The 18,167-nt window shown below is 38.1% G+C and overlaps 1 protein-coding gene across 4 annotated transcripts in view; it reads left to right on the forward strand.

Annotated features, from left to right (window-relative positions):
• The window catches only part of UTRN (utrophin), a 386,688-nt gene extending 371,607 nt beyond the window's left edge, over window positions 1–15,081 (forward strand). For all 4 annotated transcript variants that reach the window (XM_069786921.1, XM_069786920.1, XM_069786922.1 and 1 more), the window contains 5 exons: window positions 195–438; window positions 6,838–6,946; window positions 8,448–8,534; window positions 11,271–11,293; window positions 12,897–15,081. In XM_069786921.1, coding sequence (XP_069643022.1) covers window positions 195–438; window positions 6,838–6,946; window positions 8,448–8,534; window positions 11,271–11,293; window positions 12,897–12,905 — 472 coding nt within the window. In that variant the 3' untranslated portion in view covers window positions 12,906–15,081. The remainder of the gene's footprint in view (window positions 1–194; window positions 439–6,837; window positions 6,947–8,447; window positions 8,535–11,270; window positions 11,294–12,896) is intronic.
• Window positions 15,082–18,167: the final 3,086 nt, after the last annotated feature.

Raw genomic sequence — 18,167 nt, forward strand, 5'->3', positions numbered from 1 at the left:
ACCTTAGTTTCACCTCTACTTTATTGTTTGGTGTTTTGGGCTTTTTTCCCCCATAAACTACAAGTCAAGACATTGTCTTTGTTTGAGCTACTTGTGTTCTTAGTTGGAGGTGATGATAATATCATTTGATCTTAGGAAGTTTTTTATTTTAATTTGCTTAAGTCATCATTCTCCTCCTCTTTTCAATATACCAGGAGTCTGCAGATAGAATATGAGCAACTAAAGGAGCAACATCTTCGGAGAGGAATAAACCCTCTTGCATCACCTCCTGAGTCCGTTGTGTCACCTCAGCATGCTTCTGAAGATGCCGAGCTCATTGCTGAAGCTAAGCTTCTGAGGCAACATAAAGGTCGCCTGGAAGCAAGGATGCAAATATTGGAAGATCACAATAAACAGTTGGAGTCTCAGCTTCACCGGCTGCGGCAGCTACTTGAGCAGGTAGATGTACACTGATATCTTTCCCCCAGTGTATTTTCTGCACAATAGATTTCTTGGTGGAACAGAGGCATTGGAATTTTACTGCAAATATTTTCACCCCACTAGCTTGGTCTGTTGCACTTGGTAATTTCTAGCATGAAGAGATATTTTTTCCTACCCTCTAGTATAAGCCATGGTGAAAGTCAAATGAGCACAAGATGATTACAAGTGCGGGAGTGATGATGGTGACTTATGAAACATTGAGAATAACACAAACAGCTGCAATAGTTTTTCATGAATTAAAAAGCAGGGGAAGAAAATATATACCCTATTCCAAGTAGTGGTGCCAGTCGTACCCTGTATTTGACTTCAGTTTTCCAATCTTTCCTTAAATAATTTGTTTATTTATTGTCACAGTTAGTCACTGAAACCTTTCTTAGCGTGCCAAAGACAGATGGCCAAAGATACATCTAAAATGCAAAGGAGCAATTCATTACATTAAAAATCCAGTTCCTCTTGAGTAGCATATTTAGACCAATAAGCTACAACAAAATGGTCTGTGCACAAGTAAATGCTAAAGGCAAGAGCCTTTTAGCAAATGTCAGTAGCAAGAGATTGTAGGGTTTCTTTGTTGGGGGAAGAAATGTTGATTGTTTTTTAAGTCAGCATATGCACATCTAGATTATAAAAATAACACCACCTTGTAGATGTTGCTGTAAGAGATATTAGTTTGTACTATATTGTGTGTGAAAGCTTGAATGATGAAGAGAAATTTGTATGAATGTTTTCCCCTAACTAAGCATTACACTTGGGTCAGAGTACAGTAAGGCAAATGATTGCTGCCTTCCACAAGTCAAGTGACTGGCTGCACATAGTAGAGAATTTAACTAAGCCAAGAAACAGACTGCATAAACCAGGTATCAAAATGGCAGAAGTTCCTGCTGTAGATAATACTCTTCTTACAGTGATAAAGATATTTTTTGTTTGTTTCGCTGGCTGATTCTGTCATTTTTCTAGGCAGTTTTGGGTGAATAGCATTAAGATGCATCTGTTCCAAGGGCTTCCCTACCCCTATACCAGAGTATTTTTGTTATTTGTTACTGTTATTCTAGCATCTTTAATCAGTATTTGAGTAACTTAAGTATTTAACAGGGAAGACAACTGGTGCAACTGTTAACAATAATTCATGAAGTAAGTATCTTGAGAACTGTGGCCAATACTAGGTGTTTCAGAGAAGGGTTTAAAATCTGCAAAGAAACAGCTGTAGAATAGAAACACAGAAGTTCTGCGAAACCCGTACTCATTTTCGGCTTAGTGCTTAAAGCAGGAACATGTTCACCCTTTAGAACTTTCCTTTTTTTCTATTGTAGTTGTGGATTTTGTAATCTTTTCAGTATCCTTATAACATTCTTAGTAAGACCTTTAGAGGATACATGTGTGTTGTGATAAACTGGGTGGGCAGAGGGGCAGTAATTTCTTTTTATCAGTTCTGCTTTTGCATTTTTCTGGGAATTCTGCAGCGTGTGGTTTCTGATAGGGTAAGGTAGAAGAGAGTTGACCTTTTTCAGTATTTCTGATCATTTACACCTCATTTACTGTATACTGTTGCTCTTTTGCTTCCTGTCCAAAATCTCCTTCCTATGTGGGAGTCATGCCATGCTTCTGATTGTTCCAAGTGCCATTTCCTAAGCTGTTCCTGGTTTTCCTCTGTCTTTTAATGAAGTGGCTGGTATGAAGTCAAGTATATGAGGTGGTCTGCATTATTGCTTTTATAATATAACTGTGACTTTTCAATATGCTTTTCTATATGCATCCTAATTTGTTTGGCGTGGTTTTTTTGACCTGCCACTAAGCAGATTTTTTGCAAGCTGTCTCCAAGGATGCTGAAGCTACTCCTCTGAAGGGGATTCAGAAATTGTAAATAATTCAAATTTTTAGTATATGTTCTTTGAAACTTCTTTGTTTTGACATTAGTGCAGCACTGAATCCCATTGCTGCCCCCTCAACTTTCTGAAAAAATGACGACCCTTCAGCATGTTTGTTTTTCTATCACCTAGGCCATTACTGTCTATGAAAGTCTTTATCTCTTTCAGTTCTTGGGGAAGGACTTTATCAGAAGCCAGCTGAGGCTCTAAGTATGTTTATTTATTGCTTTTGCTTTTATTGGCTGTCCCAATTATTTTTTTAGTGGATATAAGGAATACCTTATTGCATTAATGAGATGGGTGATTTGCATGGAAGACTCTCATAAGTCCCAATGTCAAAATATGTGACAACTCTGTCATTCCTGTAATAATAATTACCAGTATTAAAGGTCACAACTGTCTAATAGCAATTTCTTTGCCATGACTGGCATTTCATGCCATCTCTGTTTCTCTCTTCTGTCGACAGCAGAAGTCTCTCCATTTCTCTTCTCCGCTCAGCCTCCTGACTGTTGTTTGGGTTAATAACTTGCCACTGAATCTAAAATACTGGGATTTTTTTCTCTAAAAGATATGGAGTGAGTCTGTCTACACACAGATATTTGGGTAGAGAATTAGTGAAACTTAGAAACTTTCCTGTAGTAACTCTTTAATCTAGATGAGAGCATTCTAGGACATTCTTCAGAGAGCACCTTTAGCAGAAATATGCATGCATCCTCACTGTACATTTGCCTACTTTGGGTCACAATTCTGAGGTTACCACACTATTTTTACTTTAGCAAGCCCAAAGGAATGGTAGCTGTCACACAATGTTGCGATTTTTTTCTGCCTGATTGATTATAGTGTCAAAGAGGAAGGTGAAACGGAACTAGCATGTGACATCTTTGATACCAACATGTTAATTATAGAGAGAAGAAATAAAGAATACATTTTCTTTTTTCTGTTTTCATCCCTTTTAGATACTGCATGTGCAAAGTAGAAGTAAGACCTATTATGAAGGGCATTTAAAGTCTCTCTGGATTTTTCTCTGATTGTCTGAGCTACTGAATAGAGGTTTCATATTGGATTTGATATTGAAGTTAATGGGAGCTAAAATCATCTGTCAATGGCTATATGACAGAGTAAATAGTGACTGCAGCTCCCTCTCCAACTGTAAACAGAGGAGCTTTATCAAAAGAGCAGAGGAGACTTTGTTTCTTTTGTAGCTGGGAGAATAAGTCTGGAACAAGAAGAAACATCTGTAATAGATGTGGCAAGGGAATTGGCCTTTTTGAGGTTTCCTGTGATTTGGAGGTGGGGTGCATTTTGTTTTTCACCAAAAGCAACAGAAGTCAGGGGAAGAATGGGTATGTCTCATGTATCCATTAAGCTACAGAACACTTCAGGCTCTTCTTTGGAAAAGACACCCACAGGAGGCACAGTGAAAAACTGGTTATAATAAATATCTCCTTTGAAATGCTTTAAAAACTGGTGTACTGCAGAAAAATCCCTCAATTTCAGAGTTCTCTGGAGAAGAATTTATCTGTCCCTTCATATCTTTATTTGGTTTTGCATAAAAAGAAGTTTGAAAACTCCCAGAAACTGGTGTTGGAAACTTCCCCTTCATCCTTATAGGGGCGTGCTCAGTATCCCTGCTTTTATTTATTCAGGATGAAGAAGCAGCCATATAGGAACAACTAGGGCTATTTTCTTATGGCTTCTGGCTTAAGGATTGTCTGCTGGGTTGTTTTGAATGAGAATACATGAACTTCATAATGCCTGAAGGGGATTGGTGATGGAAGTGACCAGATTTTGTAGGTGTTACACAACTGGGGTCAAGTAGAACATGATTTTCTACAGTTTTTTTCTTGGGTTTTCTCCCAGTAAAACTGTTAAATCATGTAAATGCATGCAGCTATATCCTCAACTATTTTGCATTTAACATTTTTCAGTATCTGATTATTATATAAAGGCATTTGTGCCACTACCAGAACCCTTCCCTTTCTGCTCCAAAGCCCACTCTTCATCTGCTTAACTGTATTGTCCTGAGTTTGGAAGAAGAGAGTTTGGGTTTGTTTTGGCTTTTCTTGTTATTGCAGTCACTGGAACTATGTAGTGTAACATTTATCGGTGTATTTAAATTAAAATGAAGTCATCAGACATTGTCCTCTGATTAGAAGGGGATATGTTTTCTGTTGTGTTTTGGGTTGTTTTTTTTTAAATCCAACTGCGGTATTTCATTCTGACTGCTGCAGCAATATATGGTATATCAACGTAAAGTATTCCAAGTATGTTTTGTTTGCTCTCAGTTTATCCACTTTTAAAGTCCTCGTGGTCTGCAGGGCTTTTTTTGTCATTTGCAATAGCACTCCTAAGTGGTACTAAATAACCTTCACTACTAACTCTTCGTTTAATTTTGTAGGCATCTCTTTTCTATCCTAATTAATCTTGACTTTGCAGTGCCTCACTATCCTTGATCTAGCTTATGTGTTGCTGTACTGCAGTTTTGTATCAAGTCCAGCACTGATCTTCTTTCCTCAGTCACCCTTAGTCATCTCCACACCATTTGTCTGCAGTTACTGCTTGAAGAGGGAGAGAGATCCGGTCCAGGTGCAAGTTTGCATTTTGGATGATGCAAATTCTCCCTGTCCATCTGTTTGTGGGGTGGCAAACAGCCACTCTGCCACTGGAGTTAGCCTCGTTTTTCTGTACTGAAGTAACTCTTAACCCTTGGAGAGTTTGCTTCATCTCTTTCCCATTATAGCTCTAACTTCTTCTTGAACAGAGGTTCCTGGCTATACAGAATTACCTGGGGTTAGTTACCCCGGGCTTGGCCTATTTAAAATCACCACTCATTTTACCTCGACCCTGTAGCTGGGTGGAAGCCTGATACTGAATAGCAAATTGCTTAACTACTTGATCGGCATTCACTGTTCATAGGAGTGTCTTGATGGTAAAATCCTTGGCTGGCTTGAAAACATTTCCATTTTTCTTTGTCTTCTATATGCAGAGCAATAGCTCTTGATTTATTTTAGTCAAAGCTGGAAGTTGGTATTGTCATGCTGAAAGAGAGATGAGATTTTGAGGATAAAAAAAGATTTGCTGAGTACTCAAGGGAACATTTCCTTCTATTCCTCACCACTGTGTATAGAAGTAAAAGTATCTTTCATTGTTCAACAATCTTCAGTTTTGTTGAAGATTTTTTTTCTTAAACTGGAAGTTGTTGCAAAAAATCGAATGTTGCACTTAAGGCTGTGAGCTGCAAAGGAGCAAACTTGTGCACAAATTAATAGCCATTCTGTGTGTTACTTCTTTGCATCGAGTCTCATAGCTCTTCTAGGTACTTGTTAAGTCTCAGTTTCAAACAGATCTTAAAAGTAATTCTTTTTATTATTATTAATTCTATATCTGCTTTTCACAGATTTACTTAAATAAGCTGTTTGGAAGTAATTTGATGATTTGCAATTGAAAAGACAAATGATAGGGGCAACCATTTCAGCTAAGATTCTATAACTGCCTCATGTAAATACTATTCCATGTCCTTCTGTTTCTTCAGAACAATCACTTCTGGAGTTCAAATACTGTATTACTGTATTACTACTTTCTTTCTCAAATGATTTCTTCCAAGAAAGAAGGAAAAGAGGAAAAAATGCCTGAATAAGATCCCTTCTGATATTTCTGAGTTGTTGTGGTGAAGCAGTCTTACAGTCTTGTCTTATTTCGTGTCCATATATGTGTACTTGCACATTATCTCCAACAGATACATGGTTACAACTAAACGTAATATAGAACTTGAATCTTCACGTGAATTTAAGAGTCCAGAAAGGCTTGCCTATAACACAGTTTTCAAAGTATATGGGTTCCTTCTCATATATTTCTGGAGTTCACACAGTACATAGTTTTCCTGTAAATTTGGTGTACTCCACACTATTGAGAAGCAGTGTCAGCAGGAGTGATGGCTAGCTAGATTTAACAAAGTTCTCTCAAATCTTGCGTCTTCACTCAGCTTGATTGTGAAGGAGTTTTGCAAAACTGTTCATGATTGAACAGTTGTTTCTAAGCGTGATCAGTCATCCCAGTAAGGCTTCTTAGGTGACTTTAGCTGAATGTCCTCTGTATACGTGTATATGTATGTGTATATCCACACATGTATATACAACCCCAGTAATACCACTGTGTAGTCTTTCTGCGTAGCTGGACCGAGAGCCTCGGACAGGCTGTTTGGGTTGTACGTAACCTTGTGTTTCTATGATGCATGCTCACAACGGAACATTGTTTTTAACAAGACCGTCAACTGCAGTCTCATAAGAATTACACTTAAGTCTGAATTTTCTTTTAACAAGTTGTTGGTTTGGTTCCCCCCCGCAACGGTTGTATAGACCTAGGCCAACTTTCAATAGTTTGGAGAACAAACAAGAAAGAGCATATAAAAAAGGAAGGGAGCGGGATGACTGCATACAAGCCCAAACTTAAATTTATACAATTTATCTAAATTTGGGTATTATTGTCTTTAATGTAGCCCGAGTCAGACTCCCGGGTTAACGGCACCTCCCCCTGTGCTTCGCCCCAGCACTCTGCCCTTGGCTACCCGCTCGAGCAAGAGACAAGCTCCCAGTTTCTGCAGACAGGTAAGTGTTTCGATCAGATAATGTGTTGTGTGGGTCTGTAGGTGACTACTGAATCAGCTTGTTGGCATCTTTCTGGAAAGATTTATAAATAAAAAGGAACTGATCTTTGTGATGCTACTGGGAACAAGACTTACTGCAGCTGGAGCTGTTGCTTCCCCACACTTGCAAACAGCTGCAGTATCACAGGAATCCGTGTGGCTCTGAATTATGGATTTCTGTCAACGGAGTCCTTGGTCCCACCTGTTTTGAGCAAGTGAATTTACTGGGCAAATCCATCCTCACTTGAAGGGGGAGCCAGTTTTCATTCGACCAAAATGGCCAACAGCTGTTTGTTTTACAGTACACTTATGCACCCAAGTAATCTGTCAGATACAGCAACAAATGTCCAAAACATGTAATCGAAGCTTCCTGATGGCTGCTGTAAAAATTCTTGTGTATCCTCGGCTCATCCTGCTATTTTGATGACCCCACCCCTCAAAGACTTCACATCTTTAGGAATTATTGGGTATTTAAGTGTAGAGCCTCTGCACATGAGGGGATTTCTCTCTTGAAAGATTATTTTAAATTCTCCAATATCCAAACTCATTAATTCCACTGGGAATTAGCAGAAATAGCTACAGACCATTGAATGCTCAAAATTAGGGGGAAAAAAAATTGTCTTAACTGCAATTTCCTCCCCGTTTTTATTTTCAAGCTTTTGTGTTGGAGATTAAAAAATGATTTTACTCCTGTGGAAAACAGGAAAAATATTCTGTTGCATACTGAAAAGTTTTCATTCAGTGTTGACATGTGTTTTTACTTTATCTGGAAAAACATGGAACTTCTTCGAGTCTGATTTAATGTAATGCTAGATTTATAAGACATGCTATCTAAGAACACTGCCAGGAACAGAGCCAGTTGTATTCCCTAACCATTCTCTTGGCTAATTTTAAGCAGCATTTAAAAAAAAAAAAACAAAACAAACCCCCAAAAATGGCAAGGAGGATTTTAACACTAGTGAAATTGCTGGTGCATGTTGAATAAAGACCATCTAAAAGATAAATGCTTTTTTCAGAAAAAGAATGGTGTATTTGCTCTGAAAGTTACATGACAAATCATCTGAAAATGGAACAGAATTTTAATTGAGCAGCTACTGAGTATAGTTCCCTCATCTTGTAAACCTTTTATTTATTTTAACTGTAAATTCTTACATACTGCTCCTTCTTGACAATTTCTTCTACTTAAATCTTGGGTGCAATGATTAAGCTTTAGTAAAAGAGAAATGAGTTCTGCTGCAAATCAATACTGTAACTTTCACCTCCTCTCCCAAGGCTGGCAATTATCAATGACAGTTCCTGCACACTAAGTTACAAAGGCTTCAGGTAGTGGTTTGCCTTGAAATATAAAGGACTATTTAACTGGAAGGTTGGATGAGAATGCCTTTCAGAATGTTGTTGTCGTTGTCTCTTTTTTTCCGTCTAGTAACTAAATTCATTGCTCTGTTTTGTTGTCATATCTGCAGATGACTTGTTAGTTCCACCTCATGATACCAATACAGATCTAACAGATGTTATGGAGCAAATCAACAGCACGTTTCCAGCTTGCTGCTGTAAGTGTAACAAAATATGTCTCTGAGAATAGTATTGAATTTGAGGTGGTCTTTTGAAGAAAAAAGTCATTCTTGTGGTATTGACTAGGAAAAAAAATCTTCTTTCTGATGAGATTTCCTGTCATGATACACAAGCTATGTAATTCTGTTCTTTAAAGTTCCTCAACAGACACTATTTGTGAAGGTAAATAAACAAATACTCTCATGTTTTAAGTGGAAGTGATTCACTGTTAAGAAAAGCCTGTAGCTCCATATGGAATTCTCAGCTGTGCCCATGTAAAGGAAAAGAGACCTAGAATCCTAGTAGCTGCTGATATAAACTTTATATAGAACTTAAGTGAATGTAGATTCAGAAATTCTGAATGCTGGTTTTCTAATAAAACTTGAAAAAAAGGCCTTAGGCAACAGGAGGGACCATAGCCCAATCCTGACTGCCTGAACTAATTATTGAACTAGTTATGAAACTAATTGACCAGAGAAAATAAGAGTTAACACAGCACATAACACCTTCCTCTGCTTAAATGTATTGAAAGTTGGTATTTTATTCAGCATCTATTAAAGAGAGATCAAAAGGAAAACTAATTAGTTTCCTATGCATGGCTTATATCAGCTGACATATATTTCCGGTGGTGATATTCCAGAATATCACTTCACTTACAAGAGTGAGTAGCTATCTCTCCGTTTCCAGCAGTATTTCATACAGATTGTTGGCTTTGGCAGGGAGAGTAAAGTGGCAACTTTGTTATTCAGTGTATTTTTTTTTTTTTACATACATACATATATATCTACACCTTCAGCTCTTTGCCTTAGAAAAACAGTAGTGGAAACTTTGATATATTCTTAAACTTTCAACAGTTCTTTCAAATGAAATGTAATAATGATGGTCAGTTTTAAAAGTCAGAAGTGACAGGGACGGTGTTTATGCCCAGTTCTCGCAGAAGCATCGAGATTGGAATTCTACTCTATTTTGTAAACTCAGTGAACCCTGTTAAAATACCCCTTCTGTCTCTTGTATCTGTATTGCTTGGCTGTGAAGAACTGCAGTTCAAAGCCCATAGTTTTGCAAATTAAGGATTAGATTTTAAGGAGCATCTCTTCTCAAAGTCAACAGCTAGTGATGCTACTCAGCACAACTCAAGGGCGTGTGTGTATATACAAATCAGTAGAAAATGCAACTCCAGTATCTGTTCTTTTTTTTTTTTTTTTTTTTTTTTTCCAAATTCCTGTCTTGCATGTATAAGAATTATACAGCTACCTGGTCATTTGCCCCAAATGAATTTAAAACAAATTGCCCTCTGTCAGGGCAAGCTATGATAATGATGGCTGTTCTCTGCGACCAGGAAACATGGAAAAAAGAGAACCTAATATCCGTGAAAACAATACCCTGAATGAGGCAGGAGGGGACTCTGAGTGAAAACCAGGGCCCCACATCCTTTCATATTGTGAAGTGTATCTGAGCATTTAAGATTAAAAGAAGTCACAGTTCCAAATTTCATGTGACTTTTCCCTCTGTCATTGACATGCTGCTGCAGAAATCAAACCAAACCAGCATGCCCCAGTTAGGACGTACTACCTTTGTTTGGTCTTCTTCAGTCGTTCTGTAACATCTCTTACTTTTGGGAGAGTTACTAGGAGTATATTTTTTTAACCATGTAAGATTCATATACTCTTTTAGAAGCCTGGAATGAGGATTATAAGTCTGGCCTTCCCAACAAAGTGCATTCAACTCTGAGTTTTGCTAGGGAAGACCGTGACAGACCATCTAGTCCCTCATCTTTTCCTGTGGCCATTTGAGATGGATCTGTCTTTCTGGACGGGCAATTGTCTAACCTGTTCTGTAAAACTTCTAGTGACGCAAACTCCATGGACTCCCTACGCAATCTGTTTTAAGGCATCACTGTATTCCTAGCCTTAAAAAATAATATCTGTATCATTTTTTAATTATACCCAAGCTAAATTTTATTAGAACAGCCTTCATGTTCAACATACGTCCGTTTATTTAAAAAAAAAAAAAAAAAAGCTATTTTTTCACAGCCTCGTTACTACTGGTCTCTCCCACCTTGGCCGCAGCTTTCATTAAGGAGTTACTAGCATCTGAGCCTTACTAGCATCTGAGATTATTTTTATCCCACCTTGACTGTATCATAGAGCCAGACTTCTTATTTGCTGTATTAGTTTTTATGGGTTTCAGGTTATAATTCATCTTGAAATCGGTATTTCTGCTTAGTCCAAGTATCTCTTATGAAGCAGTTATTCATATAGTAGGGCCTGCACTGCTCTTAATGGTTGGGTTTGGGGTTTTTTTTTTGCTCCCCAGATCCTTTGATTATGGATATAATGCCTCTTTTCCTTCCTTATTTATGAGGTTGGTCCTCAGAACCAGGTGGGTGTGCAACATTGTGCAGCAGTCTTGCCTGTGCATCCGAGTGACTTCCAGAACAGAGCCTTTGAACAGACGATTTTATAGCACACTGCCCATAGGTCTATATGGTCACAAGTGGTGAAAAAGGAACAATTCATATAAACTATATATTCATAATGCTGTAAATTTGTGAATAAAGTTGTGTATAGACCTTTACAACATACTCCTAGTTAAATGTTTAGTTTTTTAAAAGATAGGAGTCTTTTTGTTCTTCTGTAGTACATATTTTCCTGATACTGGCTTTGTTTTTAAACTGCCAAGATGCAGAATCATGTAAATTTCTGAATTTCTTTTGTTTTTTTTTCTATTTGCAGCAAGTTTCACTGGCAGACCACAGGTATGAGACATGTTTACATACTTGCATAGTTATTGGAAGCAAAGTAAAGCAAGTGGAAAAGTTCCATTAAAGCAAAGTGTCTGGGGTTTTTTTCTATATTTTTCCCTAGAGGTTTCTTTGGAAGCTAGACCAATGTAACAGGAAGGCTAGATTCTGGAAAATTCCTTACTAGTTCAGGCATTACCAAATGTACTATGGTGTGCAGTTCTGGGATGCTAACCAGATGGAATCAGCTTGGATCTATCCTGGCCAATTAGTTTCAAGCCAGCATCAGCTTGCAAGATCAAAGCTGGTTCTTGCAAAGACATCCATATGTCCTGGTCCTCCAGTTTCAGGAGGTATGGGCACCAGGGCGCAAGGATCAAGAGCCACGCAGCATCTTAGGCATTAGATTAAGCTGCCTTCTCCCAGTAGGCAACCACTTTACAAACCCAAAGCAGAAATTTGGCTGCTTTCAGAGTTCACAAAAATGTGGAAAGCAATCTGGTATTTAGATACTTGTTCTTGAAAATCTAACTGGTATGAATAATGAGTTAAATTTCTGTTATAAGTAACAAAAATAGGAAAAACACTTGCTATAGGTTTAGGTTGACATTGGAGCCCACGTACGACAAAGAAGGAACAACATAATCTTGTGTTGTTGCAGAGTTCTTTTGGAAGTTTCATTGTTAAATAAGTTTTAAAGACTACCACAAATTGCTGTGTGAGACTTGAGAAGAACTAAGTGGTAGGGAAAGAATCTATTTACTCCCCCAGATTGCTTCACCTTGCCCATTAATCCACAGTTTGCAAGGTCAGACCTCCCCCAAATGAATAACTAAAAATTCAGAAATATTGCTCTGCAAACGCTTTTTTGGATTGCAATATCTAGGATAGTAAGATTGTCCTCCCAAACAGGAATTCCTAAAGAGAATGGGATGAATCATGCCCTGTACTCAGTTAACTCAGACTTTGTGTTTTCATCTCTTGATAAGCTAAATCAGTGAATTAAACTAGCATTTTTCAGAAATCCTTCCTCTGAGCAGGCACAGAGATAGCTTTCAGTGAATCAGTGAATAATACTAATCTTCCTGAAAAAGCATTTGATTTTTTTTTTTAGGTACAGGATGATTCCCAAATGGTCTCACTGCAAATCTACCCTTCCAGAACCATTAGAGAAGGCACGTTTGTCTGTTCAGGAACAGAATCCTGAAACAGGACCCTGGAAATAAGCTTCACATTTGAAAGGGCTGCCTCCAAATCCAGACTCTGTATACTCTCCCTTTTTTACCACTTAGGCTTCAGATAGGACAGTAGTTTGCATCCATAGAAAAAAAGTTTAGGCAGAACATGGAGAGTCTATATTTACTGCTCTGTAGGCTAACATCCTCTAGGCCTTACTCAACAAGAATTTTAAGCACTGCAGTATAGTAAAATTAGATTTCTCTTAACTACATGCCTCAGTGATTTGCTGAGTCTTGGGCCAATACATCTAAATTTTTAAAATACAGGGGGTTTGTAAAATGACCTCAGAATCCTTAACTAACTGAACCGAGCCCAGAGCAGTTAGAGCTCTCTGCATGTGTTAATGTGGTACTGACAGGGTTATTTCTCATCATGACAGGCAATGTGAAGTGTTCATTTGGACGTCGACCAGCGCTTCCTGACGTGCAGTACAACCCTTTTCTACAAAGCATCGATTGCGAGTTCCACTTCATCAGAAGGCTGCATGGGACCCTGAACATGCCGATCGCTCTGACTGCGTGTTCTACTTGAAATAGTAAAACACTGAATACCCAAAGATGAGGATGTGGTTTTTATAGTATTGATTTTTTTTCTTCTTCTTCTTCTTCTTCCCTTTCTATGCAACTGTAAATTAACGAGCAGTGGAGTATTTGTCACTGATTTGTATAAATATACAGCCGCGGGAAAAGGGGCAGGGGCTTTATATACGTTCTTTTTGATAATCGTAAAGAGAACTGCATAAGGAGTTTGGAGCAAAATGTTACATTTATACATTCCTTTTAGCTCTTTGCTTTTACATTGTAAAATACCTTTAGTTATATTCTCACACATTTAATATTCTGTAATGATTATTTATACGCTAACCATCTGACCACACAGATTTCAGAATACCCTTGAGTTGTTTTCAGGATTGGCATATGAAGTTCCCATAATCTGCATTACTGTTATTGATTAACAAAAATTGCCGTTGGGTGCAAGCTACAGTATTTTTAACTCTATTAAACAAGGTAGACTCTCATTTCAAATCATCTTCCTCATGCACCAAAATGGTATTTTTAACTTTCTTTTAGTTATTTCCAGCCAACACACTCATTTGGAGGATTATTTTTTTGAGCCTTACTTTACTTTGAATCAGGAGATAGCTAAAAAGAGGACTTAGATGATAGCTTAAGTTGTTTGTAGTAAGGTCTAAGTTAGTGTAATCTTTCCCAACTTTGTTCAGAGACAAAGCTTTGCTGTTCCCTGCTGTGCCAAACTTGCTTCAAGTTTTGGAATTTACAGTCTGTGAAGTAAAGCTCATTTCTGTGAGATCCTCGTCTCCTTTTGTTTGCCTCTTGGAAATGAAGAGACAATTAGAAAGCCCTTTCCAATACTATTAGCAATGGAACGTTTTCTTCAAAACTGCAATGCGCTTAGATACTATCATTTGGCATTGTAATCTTGCAACTCATCTTTATCTTTGAAATCATTTATTTATGTACTTTAAGTAGGGATAATTACGGGAAAGTTATGTCACTGATCAGCTGATCTCTAGTTTTAAAATTGTCATAAGAGATTTTATTGCCTTCACAGAGTTTACCAATGCTGCATGGACACTTGCTTTAATTTCAGGACACCCTTTATTGGTAAAACTGCATGCAATATATTTCATGTATAGTGGAGAGAAACTAAACTGTGTTGTTCTTAATTATTACTGAAGAAAAAAAAAAATCTCAAAATGGTATTGGAAGAGTTGTAAATTCTTTACTGCTACCGAAAAACGCTAGAGGACATTAAGACAGCAGGTCAGGAATTTCTAGTGTTTTTGTGAAGTGGTGCCAACTTAGACTGTCCTGCACCCACAGTATTCACTCCTGGACTGCTGCTGCTGCTCAAGGAGTGATTTGGGCACAGCGTTGACCACGTGCTAGTGTTGGCTCCGACGCCAGTTCTTTCTGAACCCTTCGGCAAATTATTTAACCATTCTGCCTCTGTTTTCCCATCTGTAAAATGGGGATGATAGTACTTACCTCTCAAAGGTGTTGTAGAGCTTGCTTAGTTAGTGTTTGAAAAGCTCTATATAAATGCTAAGTATTATTCCCGAGTGAGTGGAGCAAAATTGTCAAAGTGGGAAGAGAAGATGCTGGCTCCTATAAATGCTTCATCTATTAAAAAAAAGTAGTGTAGTAATTTTGAGAAGAAAAAACCCCACATTTTACAGAAGAGGAAAGCCATGACCACCTTTCTACCTCAGACCTATCTTCATGAGTAGTATTGGAAATAGCTTTATATTCTGTTCTCTGCAAAGTACTTTGCTTTTATCAAGCTACATCATTCTCTAGGCAAAGAATCCTTAAAAATACTCCCCTACATAAGTAAAAAAAGGTCTCAGTAGTGAATTTGGTGGCTTTTATTTTTGTTCTGAATATGAGGTTATGTATAAAGTTGTTTTTCTGCCTGTGTTTGTATGCATCCTTTGTCCTCTGCTGCCAAGTAAATGCTGCTTCAAACACTACATTGTAACATTCTTCCTCTGAGACAATAATAAATAAAAGGAATATATTGCAGTAACATAAGAAAAAGTATGGAGTTCTTTCAAGTTTTGTGGTGTTCAAGGATGGCACTTCTCATTGCTAAATGCTGAAAATTTCGTTCTGAAGAAGATTAATTTTAACACTAGGGTGCTGTGATAGCCCATTTCTATGTGCTAGCATTTTCAGTGTTGGTTTGCATTTCTATAAATGAGATTAAGCAGTGTTTTCTCCTCATAAATCTGTGCATATTTTCTCCAGTTTTTGATCTTTAGTGATTTAGTCTGGAATCATTCTCACTTTCATGACAGATATTAAATTTGATCATTGAGAAGCAGACTGCTTTTATTTTAAAAATGTTATATATACATATTACGAAACAGCAATAATGCATGAAGCCCTGTCAAATATTAAAACGGAAAATTAGCCTTCAAGTTTTGATGGCATTCAGTCAACATGCTCAGCTGAAGCACAGCATTAGATATTCAGTCAGGAAATAATGTACTTTCTAGTCCTACCATGGGCTGATTTTAGGTATTTGCATTAAGCTAATGGAAATTGTGTTAACAATGACTGCATTAGAACAACTGTGCTTAAAGGAGGAGAAAAAAAGTCCACAACCCTAACAATTCTGTTTCCTTATAGTAATAGTTGGCACTGTTTTCGTGTTTAGTATTTATTAATTTTTTTTTTTTTCAAACTCTAACAAATGTAAAACATAAATGACCAAGTAATGACACTATCCCTCTGTGAAAGGATGCTTAACAATTAAGTAAGTTGTAGGGAAGAACTGGGTTTTTCACACAGCATTTGTGATTCAGCAGTTAACAGGGAATTTAATTATAGAAATAACAATATATTGAGCCCAATTAAGTTCTGTATTTAGAACAACAAATGTGTCAAAGAGGAGGAGACTGGTAGATTAAAGAATCGATTAAACCACAAAAATCTGTCTTTTAAAAAAGTAAATATTTTAATTAAAAGTTTGTAGCGTTGAAGGCAGCAGAAGAGGGGTCTATGGATCAGCACTAGGGCCTGACTTACTTTGAGAACAATTTATGAAGGTGCTCAAATCTACAACACCCCCTGTACCCTGATTGCTAAGGCAGCAGATACCAGAGCTCTGTAATGCTCTTACCTGTGAGGAAGGTACTCTCAGCTTAAAATCATGCTTCAGTACCACATCCTGAAGGACCTGGCTGGTCAGGGGAACAGACTGGAGCCCACTTCTCACCAGCTTGCCATGGGGCTTCTCTCAAGGGGGCTGGGGGTCTGGTCCTCAATGAACCATGCAGCAGTAAGCACTCTCGCACTTCTTCGCGTAAGCTTTTCCTCTGAGCGCTAACCAGCCCCTTACACTGTTATTTTGTCAGGCAAAATAAAGGCAACATGATACTTTTCAGGAGAAGAATTAGGTTCCTGCACCAAAGAGCTCTCCATCCCAAATGCATGCCTAACTATCAAAGCAGGAGAGACACCCTGCTGCACAGCCCAGAATGGACAAGGTGGTTGATAGCATATTTGTTTAAATTTTTATTACAAAACACCCTTGAGCTGAAACATTACAGTCAGATCAGTTCATTTTCTCACAGAAGATGCAAGATTGATGGATCTAATTAAAATCAGAGTGGAGAAGTTCCTCTGCTAATGGGGCTTCATCTGCAGGGGAACTTCCACTATGAAAGAGCTCTCCTTGGAGGGCGTTGGTGGTGGCATTATTTCTTTTTGGACCAAGACAAGGCTCTTCAGGTGTTCACATCTCAATAGATGGGATAGTTAAGTTATGAGACACCAGCCCCCCTGGGTCAGAGATACTGGACCCAGACACAAACTGTCAGTATGCACATGACCATTCCTGTTACCTGAGTGTCCTGGGTCAGAGGGTTCTGTCCTCTCTTCTGTTGTTTCTATAGTTAAAAAATGAAGGGGGGGGGGGGGGGAAGCTGAATTCAGCCAAATTAAAAGTGTACTGTAATGGGCAAGCTTTGGATTTATGCAAAAGACCAAAATATTCTTTTAAACATTTACACTACAAATTGCCTTTTGGAGAGAGTTGCCCTAAGAAAAACCCAGCTGAAGGTAAACACTCACAAAACTGAGTAATGGATCCTGTCTGCTGTCACACAGAAATGAAGATGTTGTGCCATACAGCTGAGAAGTCTGTTCCCCCAGCAACAAAATCAGTCACAAATTCAGCCAAGGTGTAAATTAATAACAGTGGGGTATGAAAAGGAAAAAAAAAAACCAACCAACTTTTAGTGGAAAAAATATTTAAGCAGAAAGAGATCTATTCCATCTTACAAGCAAAACAGGTGTCAGTAATCATCAGCTGTATGCCATGGTCTTGAAAAATTGTTCCTGTGGCCAAAGGCACAATCTTCCTTGGCTCACATGTCTTTGGGAGCCTACCTTCTGTCTTTAGTGCCACTTAAATTTTCATGATATGCCAGCAAAAAATTACACTTTTTGCAACTTAAATCTACGCATTAGAAAGAACAGCTGCATGCAAGTGCAGCAGCTGCCTTCAGAAGAGGAAGGTAGTGTTTTCATCAACTGCTTTTCTAAGCACCTCTGTCTGAGACAGCAGCAGAGGAGCTGCCACAAGTGGGCTGATTCAGCTCATTTTTCCCAGGCATCCCAGCACTGCAGCAAACTGTTGCAGCCAACACAAAGGGATCTTTTAAATTGAAAACTGTTCTATGTTAGCATGCTTATTAAAAGTCATAAACCAGGACAGCTGAACAGAATTCCTACGTACTAGTCTTAAAGAAAGATAGCGCATACACGGGGGGCGGGGAGAAACAACAAAGCAGAGACACTATCTGTCCTATCTCATTGTCGTCTCTGAAACATAGTATTTACAGATGAACTATTCATGCTCTTATTAGTCACTCTCTTTGTACAGTCAGATAAACACTTCGAAAATGTCTAGTTTTCTCACCTCTTCTAACTAATATTTACCTTAAAGAAACTATACTTCAGAAGCACTTATTTCCTGACTATGGAAAGAGAGCCTAGGGTAACTAGCTCAGAGGAAGATCTCTGCAGCTTACAAATCTAATTTCTGGGGATAGATCCCATCTTGGTATTAAACAAAACAACAAAGAATATAAGAAACAGATAGCAGTATTGCAACAACA

The sequence above is a fragment of the Haliaeetus albicilla genome, chromosome 7, assembly GCF_947461875.1.
Source record: "Haliaeetus albicilla chromosome 7, bHalAlb1.1, whole genome shotgun sequence".
Taxonomy (NCBI): domain Eukaryota; kingdom Metazoa; phylum Chordata; class Aves; order Accipitriformes; family Accipitridae; genus Haliaeetus; species Haliaeetus albicilla.